Genomic DNA, 17613 nt, shown 5'->3' with positions numbered 1-17613 from the left:
AAAAAAAAAAAAAGGGAAAAAGGACATTTTGGTCATTTGGTACGGAAAAGAACAAAACAGAGAACAACCCCCCGTGTAAGGAAAAGGAAGGGGGCTTTGTGTGGAGGGTATTTTGGTAAAAGCATAATGACCATACTCCAGCACATCGTTTCTCGATTCGCTCATTAATACTCTCTCCAACCTTCCCTTCCTCGATTCAGCGCGCACGATTCACGAGACGCTACAGCCTCACCCACCAATTATAAGAACAATAATAAAATCTTTTTTTTTTTTTTTTAATTTAATTAAATTCAGGGGGAAGCCTCCATTTTCTTTTTCCCCTTCATTAAATTACATTATCATGTACGTCTATCTTTAACTAAAATCATATATTATATCATTAATTACGTCCTTCGAGCTTTATTATATATACGACGCCTGAAAACTTCGACATTCTTCTACATTTCTTGTGACATGGTCAGTCACTTCATCTTCTGATTCTAGATATTCTAGTTGATATTTGATGATCTCGACATTCTCCTGCATTCCCGATGACATGGTCACTCTAGCTTCTGATTATGAATTCGATACTTGATGACCCTGGTGTTCGAATTTGATACTTGATGACCCTGACATGCTTTTGATTATGAATTTGATACTTGATGACCGTGACATTCTCCTGCATGTTCTGTGACATGATCACTCTCTAGCTTCTGATTCTGGATTCGACACTTGATGCTCTGATGTTCTCTTGTATTTGCTATGATATGGTCTGTAACGACTCAGATCCACCACTAGCAGATATTGTCCTCTTTGAGCTTTCCCTTTTGGGCTTCTCCTCAAGGCTTTAAAACACGTCTAGATTCGACACCTGATGACCCTGACATTCACCTGCATTCACTTTGACATGGTCACTCTAGCTTTTGATTATGAATTCGATACTTGATGACCCTGATGTTCTCCTGCATTTCCTGTGACATGGTCACTCTAGCTTTGATTATGAATTGGATACTTGATGACCCTGGCGTTCTCCTGCATTTTCTGTGACATGGTCACTCTAGCTTTTGATTCTGGATTCGACACTTGATGCTCTGACGTTCTCTTGTATTCGCTATGATATGGTCTGTAACGACCCAGATTCACCACTAGCAGATATTGTCCTCTTTGGGCTTTCCCTTTCGGGCTTCCCCTCAAGGCTTTAAAACGCTGTCTACTAAGGGAAGGTTTTCACACCCTTATAAATGGTGGTTTGTTCTCCTCCCCAACCAATGTGGGACATCACATGGTCACTCTAGCTTCTGATTCTAGATTTGACACCTGATGGCCCTGACATTCACCTACATTCACTTTGACATGATCACTCTAGCTTCTGATTCTAAATTCGACACCTAATGGCCCTAGCATTCTCGTGCATTCCCTGTGACATGGTCACTCTAGTTTTTGATTTTGGGTTTGACACTTGATGACCTTGACATTCTCCTGCATTCCTTGTGACATGCTCACTCTAGCATATGATTCTCGATTCGAACACCTGATGGCCTCGACGTTCTCCTTGCTTCTTAAGAGTGAAAACTATCACCACAAACCAACACGAGTTATTCAAGCATGTTTTGTACTTGCTCACATGCATCTAGAAAAATTTATAGAAAGTCACTCAACGTAAAATTACTCAAAGAAAGACTCGTTTTACCATGAAGTTTTTATGATCGAGCCATCGAAAAGGAAGGTGTACCTTGATGGTGAATGTTATACATCATCTCTCATAATCTATCTTTTCGGAGCTCATCGTTCTCGTTAGGGTTACCCAGCGTCTTAGGCTAAGTTAGCTAACTCTTTACTATTCCCTATAGATAATTTTCAAGCCACACGTATACTCAACATTAAGACACACAACTCTCTTATCAACGGTTCATGGTTGAGGATAAGCTAGCAAACCCTTAACCACCCCTACATAACAACATAATCACATCGTCTCATCTCACGATTCATTAAACATGTTGTGTGGCTCTTGTCTTGACAGATCACAATTGAAGATAAGCTAGCAAATCAATAATCGTGCCCACGTGGACAAACAACGACACCACATATTGAAAATCATAAAGTATACATATCTGAATCATCAATTCACTTTCGACAATCAATTTCAATCAATTCAATCTCATAATAGGTCTAGAATAAGAGAAAACACGTTCTAAAACTATGAGGTAGATAGTGACACGTAACGAGCTAAAATGGACAATATCTATTAGGGGTTGCCTCGGGTTGTTACATTAACGAACCAAAACTCGAACGAAATCGAACCATCGGAATTGAGGAAAAGAGGAAGGTAGAGAGAGAGAGAGAGGGTCAAAGGCGTAGGCACACACAAAGTGAAGAACAGTGCACAGTCGTATTGATTGACCATATAAAAAGCGTACGGTTTGTTTGGATGTGTGTGTTTGGGTATACATATTGGTTTTCCATTCATTTGGAAGTGACAAATCCTTAAGTTTTCCCTCTAAATCACTGACGCATTCTCTCTCTCTCTCTCTCCATAACTCTTCCAACCAGTCAACCATCCATTACTACTTATCGTTTTACGAGTCACGAGTCAATGATTTCATCTCAAAAACTCGATCAACCCAATCTACCTTGTTCGATTTCAAGTTGGTTCACGAATTCTCTTAAAACTAGTCCGAGTTGAACCCAACCGACCTGAATTGGTGCATTCTCTACCACAATTGGGAACCGCCCTAGAACGCAAGCGAAAACGCGCCAGTGTCACCAAATGGATTTATTGCTAATTAAAAAAAAAATACATTTTTGTTTACATACAATTATATATATATATATATATATATATATATTATTTAATTTCATAATTATTATTTTTATTATTTATTCTTCCACACATAAATAAATAAATAAATAAATATTTTATTAACTAAAATTTTATAGGTTGTTAGTTCATAAATTTCAACCAAACAAATTTTTAAAAATAACTCTACATTTAAATTAGCAATAAAATTAAATAAATACATTTTTATTTACATTATAATTATATATATATATATATTTATTTAATGCCATCGTTATTATTTATTCTCCGACAACTCTTAAAATATATATATATATTTTATGGATTAAAAACTTACTTTTATTAAAAACAAAAATTTGAACAAATGAATTCGAATCGGTTGGACGAACACTACTCTCCACAATGGTATGATATTGTTCACTTTGAGCATAAACTCTCCTGACTTTGCTTTGGACTTATCGAAAGGTCTTACACCAATGGAGTTAGTATTTCTCACTCATAAACTCATGATCATCCGACGTAGGACTTCCATCATCCAACAGAACCAACCAAATCAAGGGTTGATGTATTGTTGAGTTTGATCGAGCTGGATTTATCATTTAATAAAAGTTATTTGAATTGAAAAATTTTGAACTGGAACAATTGAGTTGAGTCTAAAAAAATGTCATAACCGAATCTACGAACGCCCGTGATTATGTATTTTGTTGGGAAGTGGGGACCACAGACAAAAAGGAGGGAATAAAATGAAAAAAGAAGAAGAAGAAGAAGAAGAAGAAGAAGAGGGTGACAGTGTGTTGGTGAGCAATTGCGTGCAGAGTTATTGATTCCATTTATTGTAATATCCCTTTTACCCTTCTGCGCTTCTTCTGCCCATACTTTCCCCTCTCTTTATTTTCTTCCATTATTATTATTCTTTTTGCCCCCCTTCCCCCATTTTCTCTCTCCTCCCCCCTCTCTCTCTCCTCTTCTTAATTTCCATTAAATTATATTATAAATTTTCTTCAAATTAGACCCGATTGACAGACATGTAAGATTCCACATTAGTCGGAGAGGGAACAAAACATAAACAATATTTGTTAGAATGACAGACATGTAAGATTCCACGTTAGTTGGAGAGGGGAACAAAACATAAACCCTATTTGTTAGAATGACAGACATGTAAGATTCCACATTAGTTGGAGAAGGAAACAAAACATAAACCATATTTATTAAAATGACAGACATGTAAGATTCCATATTAGTTGGAGAGGGAAACAAAACATAAACAATATTTGTTAGAATGACAGACATGTAAGATTCCACGTTAGTTGGAGAGGGGAACAAAACATAAACCCTATTTGTTCGAATGACAGACATGTAAGATTCCACATTGGTTGGAGAGGGAAACAAAAACATAAACAATATTTGTTAGAATAACAGACATGTAAGATTCCACATTAGTTAGAGAGGGGAACAAAACATAAACCATATTTGTTAAAATGACAGACATAAGATTCCACATTAGTTGGAGAGGGGAACAAAACATAAACAATATTCGTTAGAATCGCACAACACTCGATCTAGATGATGAACACAAAAAACAAAATAGAGAAAATGCAAGGAAAACTCTAGCTAAGAGAGAATACACAAAGTACATCTTCAAAACACTGAGTAATATATATATATATGGTGGTATATAGCTTCACCAGATTTAACCATCTACCATATATAACTATTTACCATATATAGCTTCACTCAAACTATACAACAGTTTACCAAGTTATAAATAAGAGAGTAGACTCATCATCTAACCATATTGGCCGGCGAATGTGAGCTGTTACATGATATTTTACTGACTAATATTTTATTTTCGTTAAAAATAAAAATTTGAATAAATGGTCGACTAAAATTAAATATTTTTATATTATTATTTATTAATTAAAAAAATATTAATATTTTCAAAATTTGAAAACTTTGCACATTTATTACACTTTATTTTTCTGTTTATTGAAATTAAGAATACTGTATTACAGAAAATTAGGAGAACACCAGCTTGGTTTTTTTTTCCTTAAAAAAAACAAAATTAATGCACTCACGTGGTCTACTTATTTATTTATTTATTTATTTCTTAAATATTTATTTATATTTACTTTTTTCAACTACTATTTCTACGGCTTCAGGTTTCTCTTGGTGTTTTATATATAAATTATATTAATATTTTAGGAAGGTTTGATTAATTTAAAAAATAAAATTTAAAAAGATAAATTTATCTGTTTGATAACCATTTAATTTTTCATTTTTAAAATTTTAAACGTTATTGGAATATCTTTTGGATTGAGTTAGGTTGTAAAAATCTTTTAGACCGATCTAAAATTTTGGGTTGGTTGAATTGAGCATTTGTAATTGTCCAAGCCAACCGCTAGCATATATTGTCCGTTTTAGCCTATTTAACATATCGTCGTTACCTCACAGTTTTAAAACGAGTATGCTAGGGAGAGATTTCTACCCTCTTACAAGAAATGTTTCGTTCTCCTCTCTAACCGATGTAGGATCTCACAATTCATCCCCCTTGGGAGCCAACGTTCTTACTGGCATACCGCTCAGTGTCTAGCTTTGATACCATTTGTAATAGCTCAAACTCACCGTTAACAGATATTGTTTGTTTCAACGCATTACGTATCGTCATTAGTCTCATGATTTTCTGTTCTTCGTTACGTATATTGTCCGCTTTGACCCGTTACGTTTCGTCGTTACCTCACAGTTTTAAAACACGTAAGCTAGGGAGAAGTTTCCACACTCTTGCAAGGAATGTTCCATTCTCCTCTCCAACCGATGTAGGATCTCACAATCTATCTCCCTTGGGAGCCAGTGTCCTCGCTGGCATACCGCCCGATGTCTAGCTCTGATACCATTTGTAACACCTCAAACCCACCGTTAATAGATATTGTTTGCTTCAGCCTATTACGTATCGTCATTAACCTCACGATTTTCTGAACAACTGAGATAAAGTTCACGACCTAACCATTAGGTTGTCTTATTGTTTTTTTTTTTAATTATTTAAAAAGATCATAGTTTAGTTCGAATGAGATGAGCACCGAGTAGGTATTAGATTTTGATAGAGGTATGAGAAGCATGAGGTTGTGGGTTAGGGTTTTAAGTACTATGAGTTTCACATCCCCCAAAGGTACTTTCATGAATTAAATAAGGCTAACTGCCAAAATAGGAAGACATGAGCAATGGTAGCCATCTCTCAAACCCTCTCCCTCTTCGGATTAGAACCTTGGTTGTAGGAGGTGTTGAGGATGATCATGCGTTTATAAGTAAGAAATACTATCTTCATTGGTATGAGGCCCTTCGGGAAATGAAAAGCAAAGACATGAGAGTTTATGCTCAAAGTGGACAATATCATACAATTATGAATAATCGTGATTCATAATATGGTATCAGACCATGCTCTTAACTTAGTCATATCAATAGAATTCTCAAATGTCGATCAAAGGGTGTACTTTGTTTGAGGCTCCAGAAAAGGAGTCGAGCCTCAATTAAGGGGAGGAACAAATGGTGTACTTGCACGAGCGTTGCCCACCCAAATGTGACTTATTCGGCTCGGAATAAGGTTTTTGGACTCGTTACCTACGTTTTTTACCCTATCCTGGGATTTCAGCTCAAGCCAAGTAAGTAGTCTCGTGACCCTTGCACATGTCATATGTATGATTGATATGATATACTATGCTAAGTTATGTCATGCTATGCTATGATATACTACACATCTGATCTTGCCCGGACTGAAAAAGCTGCTTAAGGCCATACTATGCCATGTTAAAAGAATAGGTCCCACCATGTTGCATGTGTTTGCATTTTCCAACCCTAATAATGAGGTTACTTATTGAGTATTTCTTAAAATACTCAAGTCATGTGCTACTCTTACATTTCAGATAAAAGTAAGACAGTTCTATATACGGATGAAGAGTCTAATAACTTAGACACTTTAACTATCAATGAATTTCAAAACAACTTGCTGGTACATGAGTAAAGACTGAATGAACGTGTAGGTGATGAAAAAGCACTAAAGGTGACATACAATAATAGAATCGATGGAAGAGGAGGTGATCGAGCTCATGAAGCTTTTCGAGGAAGAGGTAAAGGAAGAGGTAGAGGTAGACATTCATTCAACAAAACTACAGTGGAGTGTTATAAGTGTCATCGATTAGAACACTTTAGATATGAGTGTCCTCAATGAGAGAATGAAGCAAATTATGCTGAGCTTTGAGTAGGAAGAAGAAATGTTTCTGATGTCATATGCACAGCTCAATCAATCGATGAGGAAAAATGTTTGGTTTCTTGATTCAGGATGTAGCAATCATATGTGTGCAAACAAGAAATGATTCTCAGATCTTGATGAGGAATTCCGACAATCTGTGAGGTTTGAAAATAATTTCAAGATGGCGGTGTTGGGAAAAGATAACATTAGGTTGCAAGTTGCTGGAGTCAGTCACGTAATCAAAGATGTTTTCTATATACCCGAGTTGAAAAACAACCTATTAAGTCTTGGACAATTGCAAGAAAGAGGTGTATCTATTTTGATACAACAGGTAGAATGCAAAATCTATCATCCCAGATGATGCTTATTATGCAAACAACAACGTCTGCAAATAGAATGTTCATATTACTTGCAAGAATCATGCCACAAACCGCCACTTGTTTCCAAATAATTATAGAATAGAACGCTCATCTTTGGCACCGTAGATATGGGCATCTAGGTTTCAAGGGTTCGAGAACATTGCAACACAAGCAAATGGTGAGAGAGTTACCCCAATTGAAAGCATCGTCTAACATATGCACTGATTGCATGGTGGGAAAGCAACATAGGGATGTATTCCCAAAGAGAAGTTTATGGAGAGCAACACCAAGGCTGCAATTGGTACATGTAGACATCTGTGGACCGATTAAACCTATTTCCAACAATAAGAAGAGATAATTTTATAAGCTTTATAGATGATTACACTGACAATGTGTGGATATATTTTCTTTTCAGAAGCCTTTACTATCTTCAAGAATTACAAAAATCTTGTTCAGAATAAGACTGGGGATTTTATTTGTTGTTGCACAGATAAGGGTGTAGAGTTTACCTCTCACGACTTCAATATTTTTTTGCAAAACTAATGGTATCAGTAGACAACTTACTGCAGTCTACACTCTCCAACAAAATGGTGTAGCTGAGCGCAAGAACAGAACAATCATGAACATGGTTAGAAGTATATTATCAGAGAATCAAGTTCCAAAGGATTTCTGGCCGGAAGTAGTAAACTGGACAGTGCACGTGCTCAAATTCTACCGTTGTAGTGAAAGATATGACTCCTAAGGAGGCTTGGAGTGGCGTAAAACCTAATGTTGATTACTTTCGAGTTTTTGGATGCATTGACCATGTTCATGTATCAGACAGTAAGAGAAAGAAGTTAGATGTTAAAACTTTTCAGTGTGTGCTGCTAGGGATGAGTGAAGAGTCTAAAGCATATAGACTCTATGATCCTGTGTCCAAGAAGATAGTTGATTTTTTTGAAGAAAATAAGGGTTGGAATTGGGAGAAAAGTAAGGAAGAAGCTAGACTTGATACCATTGAATTGGAAGATAGTAGAAAGGGAAGTTAGTATATCTTCCCGTGAGTCATTGAATCAAATTCTTCAACATCTGAAGAAATCACACCGAAAGTGAGGAACAGAAGAGCACCATTACGGATGGATGATTATGTGAGCGGGGAAGAATTTTCTGAAGAAGCTAAAACAACAATTTAATTTTATTAACCTCGATTACAGATTCGACTACCTTTGAAGAAGCTGTTCAAAGTTCAAAATGGAGAGTTGGAATGAACTTGGAGAAAGAAGCATCTAACGAAATGAGACTTAGAGAGTTGACAAGTGGGTTTTCAGAACCAAACTCAATGAAAATGACGAAGTTGACAAGTATTAAAGCTAGGTTGGCAGCAAAAGGCTTTGCACAACAACATGGTATAGACTATACCGAGGTGGCTAGGTTCGTAGCAAAAGACTATGCACAACAACGTGGTATAGACTATACCGAGGTGTTTGCACCTGTGGCTAGGTAGGATACTATTTGAATGATAATTTCTTTAGCAACTCGGAATAGTTAGAACGTGTATCAGCTTGTCGTGAAAAGTGCTTTCTTATATGGAGAACTAAGTGAGTCAATGTGTATAGTACCCCGAGTACGGGGAGAAATTGTTAAAGATTGTCAGGGAGTACGGGGAGAAATTGTTAAAGATTGTCAGGGAGAAGGTCCCACATTGGCTAATTCCGACTCTTTACGATGATATGATATGTCCACTTTGAGCATAAACTCTCGTGACTTTGTTTTGGGATTCTTCAAATACCTCGTACCAATGAAGATGTATTCCCTTTCTTATAAACTTATGATCATTCTGTAAATTAACCAATGTGGGACTTCCTCCCAACAATCCTTAACAATCATCCCCTCAATAGCCACCACCATAAAATTTTAGTACAATAACCATGGGCTCTTGGTTTTGAAAGTTCGAAGCAGTGTCTAGAGAGGATTAATGATCTTCTAGTGATTTTTTATGAGTATCGAGATTTCAAACCTTTATGCATTCAAAAGCATGGCGGTAGACATGTTTTCTTATTTCCACGGTCTGTTTCCCGGCTTAGCTTATAACAAAGCCAAGAATAACAGCTTGCATAATTGTCTCTCACATGCAATGAGATGCTGCTGCTGGATGTTACAGGCTCTTAGCGATCGATGAAAATAAAATTGGCCGCTTCAATTATGATATCTTACTCTTGAGTTCTTCAATGTTTTAAAATCACACCTCGCCTCCAAACTCGAATTTGGTTCTCTCCTTTCATGTTTCTTCAGTTGAATCTTCTCGAGGTCACATGAATGAAGACACCATAAATTCAATGTCACACGCGCTCACGTTCTAATAATTTATGAACTATTCTCTTCGGGCAAAACGTGGGTATAACTCAACCCTAGTACCCCAGATTCGACAACAAATTCTTTGCAAAAGAATCCATCTTGATATTTAGGTACGATAATATAAAATAACTCTAGGTGCTCGTGACATGCGTTTGGTTACATTCAGACATTTCTTAAACTCAACTCAATTATCTATTAAACAATGAACTCAACCGAACCATAAATTTTTGGGTTTGGTTAGTTTGAAATGTTTCCGATAGTTTATTCAAATTTTTGTTTTAAAAAAATATTAATTCATAAAACTTTTATTTATTTATTTTTAAATATTTAATTAAAATTTACAATTTAATTTAAATATATATTTTGAAAAATTATCTTTCAAATAACTCAAAATTATTTTAAAGGAGTGTTAAAAAATAAATAATAAAAAAATAATTATAAAATAAAATAAATATATGTATTAATTATAAAAATAATTTGTATTTATGGAAATAAAAGACAATTGAATAAATTCATATCCAACCTAATCTAATAATAATTATGGAGAACATTTATAGTGAGATTTGCAGGAGGAAGGACGAGGGGGTGGCAGTGGGTCCCTCCATTTTATGTAAATAAATAAATAAATAAATAAATAAATAAATAAATAAATAAATAAAAAAGTCCTATGTTTTCGTGCCGTTTTCACTGTTTGACTTTTCAAATTCCGACCGAATGGTCAAAAATTATAATTAAAAAAAAAAAACCCCTTTATTGTTCTGTCTGTATCCTGCATGGAATTGACATTACACCAATCAAATCAAATATTAATATATATGTATATATATATATCATAGCAAAACAAATTCATTTAATATTATTTTATCCATTTTAATTACAAACTTTAAATTTCATTAAATTAAATATTATATTATGTATTTATTTTAATTTTATCTAATTAAATCTTAAATTTGAACAAAAGTGTCTAATTTACCCTTCCTCCTTCGTCCTTTGTAAGACGTTTATAGGGCCGATAATGTTAGCTACGACTTTTACATTATATTATGGATGTTGTTATGTCTATCCTCACTTTTTTTATGTTTTTGCTACAATTTTAATTGAATGTAAACTCTTAATCAGTGAAGTCAGTAAAATCATCAGGACATCACTGCCTTCAACAACGTCACTACATGGGTCTTCCACATATATACGTGTCCATAAATAAAGCTAATCAAATCTATATTCGAACATGTATAATCAAGAATAGATGTGCACATTTAACCCAATAACCCAACAATCTAAACCGATTCAATCTGAATTATTCGACCCAACCCAAATTATAAGAGTTGAGTTGGGTTGTGTTAACATTTCAAGTTAAGTTGGGTCAGTTTGAAAACTAACCCAACCTGTATTGATTTTTTCAACCACAACAACCATATGCCGAATAGAAATAGAGATAGAAAGTGCAGCCACACGCAACACCATAAGAACGGGCTCAAAGCATCAACATCGAAAGTCTCATGAAAGAGTAAATGGTTTGTTGTAGAATATGGAGGGTCTAGATGGATTAGCTAGAAACAAAATTGAAGAATAGTAGAGTTCAAGAAATTCTAAGACATTATCGAGTAGACACATGTCAACGTTCCATTAATGGAAGTTTTCGAGAAACAAATCGTTAAAGATGTTCCAGCAAAAGAATAACGAGTAGGAAAGTACAAAATAGTTGCACTAATGAAGATTAATACTCATAAAGATCTCGCACTTTAGGTAACGAGCTTATACTCTGAGTGGGCTAGTTAGTCTTCTTGACTCAATGATGCCTTAATTGTATTATGAAACTTTTAAATGACTCAACACGAGTTATCTACTCAATTTTCAATATTAGTTGGGTGAGCTCGGCGCAATGTTTGCCTACAAAGGAGGCACGAAGATAGTCATGAATGAGATCGTATATCTCCCAAACGAGTTTAAAGAGATGGTAATGAATATAGATGAAGAATTCATGCAAATAAATTCAACTCAAAATAATCAAGAAATTAACAATAATAATTTCAAACTGCCAATTTAATTTAAATAACAAGATTGGTAATGAATATGCAAAGTGAGCAGTTACCATCACAAATAGCCATAATAAATTAATTGCCAAAATTTAAAGATAGTAATCAATATTAAGAGCAAAAGAAAATCATTTTGTCACCATGATTTTTATAGCAGTTAGATCAACTTTTCCATCTCCTCTCGAGCATTTAAATAAAAACTTTATCAATTCTTTCCATGGTTCGAAATCCTTTAAGAGCAAACCTAATCATTTCCACAGATAATAGATAAGAAGATCAAACTATTACAACCGTTCTTTTTCAAAAACGAACCAATACCCACTTAAACAATGAAGAATATGTCCTTAGGGGCATAACCAATTAAACAATAATCAGAATCTCAGTAGAAAATATAAACAAAAAATACACAAATAAACAAATAATCTCCATGCAATCCTGCTTATAGGGTCTCGAGTCGCTGTCTACTCGACCCAACATGCATTTTATAGTGTCATGTCGTCTTTCTTCGCGAATGTTGCCTAGTTGTGGTGAAACATGATAGGATAGGAAGCACAGTATATAACAGACAATAAGCTTAATATCAGGAGAAATTTTTTTGTTTTCCTTTCTCATGCTTTACCACATGCTTCAGTCAAGAACCTTTCATGGAAGTGCTAGAGAGAGAAGAACGAGAGAAAGAACAAAACAAAACTATGAATAGTAACAAAAGAAATGTAGTTCGGCCAACATGCAGGCAAATTCTCATCCTTTTTTTTTGTAAATGTAACAGCTACTTGAAAGGTAAGGAAGCATAGAAGAATTATTAATCGTTAGTTCAATAATTCTGAAGGATTTTGCAACATACCAGCAAGCAAAGAGGAGATAACACAAGGTCAATAAAATAGATTTCCATTGCCTTGTTGGTGAATTCCAGAGAATAGAACAGAAAGAAGAGGCGATTAAAACTATCTCAAGCAAAATTCCAGATTCTCTTGCATCATTCAAAGACAATGTGTAGGAGAAACTCACTATTTTGTCTTTACAAAATGAGTGGCCAGGAGTTTCGAAACGGTGAAGCCGTGAAAGGACTCGACATCGAAGAGTTCCTTTAGCTTCTCGTCACAAATTACTCTCCTTTTGTCAGAAGGGTCCTTCAAGAACAATTAAGAAACATTTTCAGATGTTAAATGATGCATCGTCAAAATAACATAATTTCTATGTTCATTATCAACATTTTTCTTGCACGAGCGCAAACACACAAAAAATGGGCACCCATAATAACTACTCTTATTTACTCCATCAAGGAATTCTTAGTGCCTCCATATAGTGCTAGGATTCTAACAGAAAAGCTGGGGTTTTCTTTTCCTTCTTTTGGAAAAGTAACCATATTGCCACTATCAAAAATGAATTCTTGGAGACTACAAATGTGAGATTCCACATCGGTTGGAGAGGAGAACAAAACATTCTTTATAAGGGTGTGAAAATCTCTTCCTAATAGACGTTTTAAAAACTTGAGGGGAAGCCCCAAAGGAAAAGGCCAAAGAGGACAATATATGCTAGCGGTGGAAACCTTCTTTATAATGGGGTGGAAATCTCTCCCTAATAGACGTTTTAAAAACTTTGAGGGGAAGCCCCAAAGAAAAAGGTAAAAAAGGACAATATGTGCTAGCGGTGGACTTAGATATTACAACAAACTAATTCACTAGATTGAGCATGATAGACTGGTGTGCAAGGCGACATAAAAAGAGAGATGGTATGTGGAAAAATACAGTGAATAAAGGCACGTCTAACCTCTCAAGTAAAACGAGGCATTTCCCACCTTCCAAGGAATTCGGCTACCTTCTAAACAAGTGGAATCCAAAATAATGAAGAAATGGGATAGGATTGCCAATAAATGAGAGCACTAAATCCAAGCTAAAATGATTGTATTACAGTACTAATCAATTCAATATATGTGAATATCCTCAACCTTATGCCTAACATGTAGCCTTGGATATCGAATTTAACTTGCAAACCCCAAACAGACAGATTTGAATTCAAGATTTCAGCTTTAATACTACGTGAAATCACCATAAGTTGACCTACTTATAGACCATTAAGATCATATTCAAATAAGAAAAGATTCCTCAAAAGTATTGCCTATGATGACTACCAATCGGAACGAGAGAAAGGAGGGAACGGCAGAAAGAGTGAGAGTAGAGCCAGAACTTGAGTTCCTATTGATTTACTCCCTCTAGCCTCTTGTGAGCAATGATTTTTATTAATTCAAATTGGAGAAATTCTTGAAAGCTTTCCTGGGCTGGGTGTTCCTCACGTAACTTTTCACTCAACTATTAGAACTTTCCAGATTCTACCAATATGAATTTTTCACTCATAAAATGAAAAGGAACAAGAATTTTTAAACAATGATAACGATAATCTTTAGAAATGAAAGGTCCAAAAGAAACTTTTAACATTTATTCCATTATAATAAGTTACGCTTCTAAAAGCTCAAGCCATACACAAAAACAAGGAAAACAAAAACTATCCCAAGATCAAGAGCTGGGGTATGTAAACAATGTCAGCTAAGAGAATCCACATATTCTAAAAACTTCTAAAAAAATAGGTACAATTATATGCTACACATAGAGGATGGAATATATAACTAAATAGCATGAAAACAATGGCTAGGTAAGAGCAATATATATAGAGAGATAGATAGATATATATTCTGGGCATAAATCACATTGGTTTGGAGCGATAATGCATGATAAAAGAACATGCAAGTCAAAATACAATGAGAAAAAATTGATTAATGCGATGAAGAAACAACCAAGTTGATCACCTAAGTGAAAGCACAAGCCATGAATGATGGATGAATACTAGCATATGCTTTGAACACCTACAAAAATACTAAAATCAAGCATGTTTTCCAAGATTCACATATTCTCTCTAATTTCCCAAATAATAGCTAAGCTATCCGCCGACTCATAAGCACATACTGTTACTATACTATCAAAGTATCTTTCATTCTTTCTAAAGGCCAACTACCTGAAGGTTATTTTGCTTTATGTAATCCCACATTCTTTTCACTACATCAGAGCGAGACAATGCACTCTCTCCGGTACCAAGAAATGTCACCAGAGCATCTGAAAGTTGAAGAGGAGCAAGAAAACCAGATTTCCCTTTCTTTTGCCGCTTTTCCTCTCTTGCAGAGTCATCTGAATCTGGAAAGAAGGTTTGTTAGATATTAGTATAGTAGAACCTTCGGTCAGCTGAAACGGGAAACAGTATAATTTAAAATTTTACATCTTTTCTAATTCGTTCTGAAGCAATTACGTTGGGCAATTAATTAAAGGATACACCGAACCTTCGTTAAGAAAAAGTGAAAAAAATACAAGGACATACATAAAAAACCCACAAAAAAGGTGAAACTAGACAACAAACTACAAAAAGGAGCTTCAATCTAGTAAAATAAGACTTCAAGGGGCCAAACTTCACTATAAGATCTCTCATTTCTTGAAAGATTCGATTATTTCTCTCCCACCAAAGACTCCACAAAATGAAACAACCCCAGCCTGCCAAAAATATAATCCTTTCTCACAGAAAGGTGAGTAAGAAGAAGCTTCACAAACATTCCTGGAAAAGCTAAAGCTAAATCTCAAATAAACAGCTACATAGCCCTGGTGAAATCACATCTTCAGATTAAATGATCAGGGTCCTTTGAAACTTTCTGCAAAAAAAAAATACAACAAAGCAGCCCAACCAAAGAGGACACCCTAACTGTTACTGGATCCAAGGTGTTAAGATTTCCAAGTTCCATGCATAACTTGCCACACCAAAAACTTGACCTTCTTGGAAATTTTACCTTCCATACAGAGGGAAATATTTTGTTTGTTATTTTTTCAAAAAAAAAAAAAAAAAAAAAAAAAAAAAAAAAAAAAAAAAAAAAANACTGAGCTCTCACTAAGAAAAATGAAAGAATGTACAAGGGCATACATAATGTCTAAAAGAATGAGACCTAATTGATAATTGCACAAAAAGGGAAAGATAGTCACTTGACTGAAAGGAGCTAGCCAAACAATGAAAGAAAGAGCTGCATGAAAAGCCTTTTGGAGGGGCAAGGACTCTGAAGGTAGACATCCCCCTATGCAGGATAAAACAGTAAAGAGAAAGAAAAAAACTATATAAAGGAGAAATAAAGGCATTTCAATCAAGACAAATATCTTGTAAAGAACACCCAACAAAAATCTTTAAGAGAGAACACCAAGAAGAAGACTTTAATCATGCTGCTTCAAATCAGCCAAACCAAGAAAGGCGCTGATTTTGAAAAATTCTCCGATTCCTCTCCAACCATAATTGTGGTAGAATGCCTTTTGACCGCATTAAGCCATAGGAACATCACCTTAAGATTCAGAAGGGGACCAACAAGAGGTTGAGAAACCTTTTCGTTCATTATGTTAGAGAAAACCCACTGGACATTGAATATCAAAAAAAGCTTGAGCCAGCATGAACAAGAGTATGAACATTCAAAGAAAATGTGATTTAGATAATCCCCCGCTGCAAAAAAAAAAAAAAAAAAAAAAGGNAAGGTGAACAAACCGATGGCCATAGACATTGGAGAGGAAGCTTTCTTTGCAAAACCTCGGAGGAGCTAAAGATTATCATTGAGCATAATCCACAACAGTATTAGTTTTCTTTGGGCTTTTTGACTTCCAATTTCCACGGGGGTGAAAATATATCTTTGTCCAAATGAGATGATAAAGCCAAATGACAAGTCCAAGATTTGACAGAAAACCCATCCAAGAATCTAAGAGACCAACTTTGAGAATCTTCATTAGAATTAATTGTAGCTGCAGGAAGACTCATCATGAAGGCTTGGATACGGTAGGTTTGTAATAGGTATCAACATTTAAGATTCTTCTTATTTAAAAGGGTAGAGGTCAACCTAGCACCATACAAGACTTGCAGCCAATTTGAGAAGGTCATCTTCTCTCCCCTACAAATAACCCACAAGAACCTTCTTACATCAATCTTACAACCTTAACCTATATATATATATATATATATATATAAACACAGTCTATTCTAGCTAACTTTAAGATACATTTTCCTTTACCCTCATCTCATATGCTCTCAATATCGGAGGCCTAAAAGTTTTCCAATGAATCCTTTGTTTTATGTATTGACACAAGGTCCTCTTCCAACACATTTTATTGAAGCTATATGAAAGCCTTAATGCCCCAAAAAGGTAAATAGTTTGGTCAGGTTAGTGTACTTGGAAGGGCTAAATTTAGCATAAAAAGTGCAAAACAGGTGATCCTATCTAGCAACTCATCCAAATTGGATGCTCATCCATGAAAGAAGAATAAAACCCTTACTTTGTTTTCTCTCACACAGCAGTAAAGTGAATATTTTGGTCAGGTTAGTATACTCGGAGGGGCTAAATTTAGCATAAAATTGCAGAAAATGCCACCCTATCTAGCAATTCGTTCAAGTAGGATCAGCTTATGAAAGAAAGAAGAATAAAAATCTTACTTTCTTCTCTCTCACATAGCTCTCTTACAGCCAGGGGTGAGCACGAAAATCCGAACTCCATGGAAACAGACTGAGACCGGCTGACTTTGCCTCTCCTTTTGTGCTTCTACCCCGGCTTTTCATCCAGTCGGTCTGGCTATGGGCTTTTCGGTCGAGATCAGTTGGCAAGTGGTCAGTCAGCAAGCCCACGAAGGGATAAAACCAACCAAACCAACCAACTAAAAATAATAATAGTAATTAAACTTGGCGTGCATAAAAGGCTGCTGCAGCAGCCTCCAAGTCTTCCTCTTCCAAGGGAAGATATTATTACAAGATTTTTTTTTTTTTTTTTTTTTTTTTTTTTTTTTTTTTTTTTTTTTTTTTTTTTTTTTT

General features: G+C 35.1%; 1 protein-coding gene across 1 annotated transcript in view; it reads right to left on the bottom strand.

Annotated features, from left to right (window-relative positions):
* Positions 1-12518: 12518 nt before the first annotated feature.
* The window catches only part of LOC111777198 (upstream activation factor subunit spp27-like), an 8710-nt gene continuing 3615 nt past the window's right edge, over positions 12519-17613 (bottom strand). Inside the window, exons 5-6 of the mRNA XM_023656677.1 lie at positions 14755-14930; positions 12519-12875 (exon numbers count right to left, since the gene is read on the bottom strand). Coding sequence (XP_023512445.1) covers positions 12753-12875; positions 14755-14930 — 299 coding nt within the window. The 3' untranslated portion in view covers positions 12519-12752. The remainder of the gene's footprint in view (positions 12876-14754; positions 14931-17613) is intronic.

The sequence above is a fragment of the Cucurbita pepo genome, chromosome LG16, assembly GCF_002806865.2.
Source record: "Cucurbita pepo subsp. pepo cultivar mu-cu-16 chromosome LG16, ASM280686v2, whole genome shotgun sequence".
NCBI classification, from domain to species: Eukaryota; Viridiplantae; Streptophyta; class Magnoliopsida; order Cucurbitales; family Cucurbitaceae; genus Cucurbita; species Cucurbita pepo.
The sequence above is the reverse complement of the archived record's forward strand: the minus strand, read 5'-3'. Positions and strand labels throughout refer to the sequence as shown.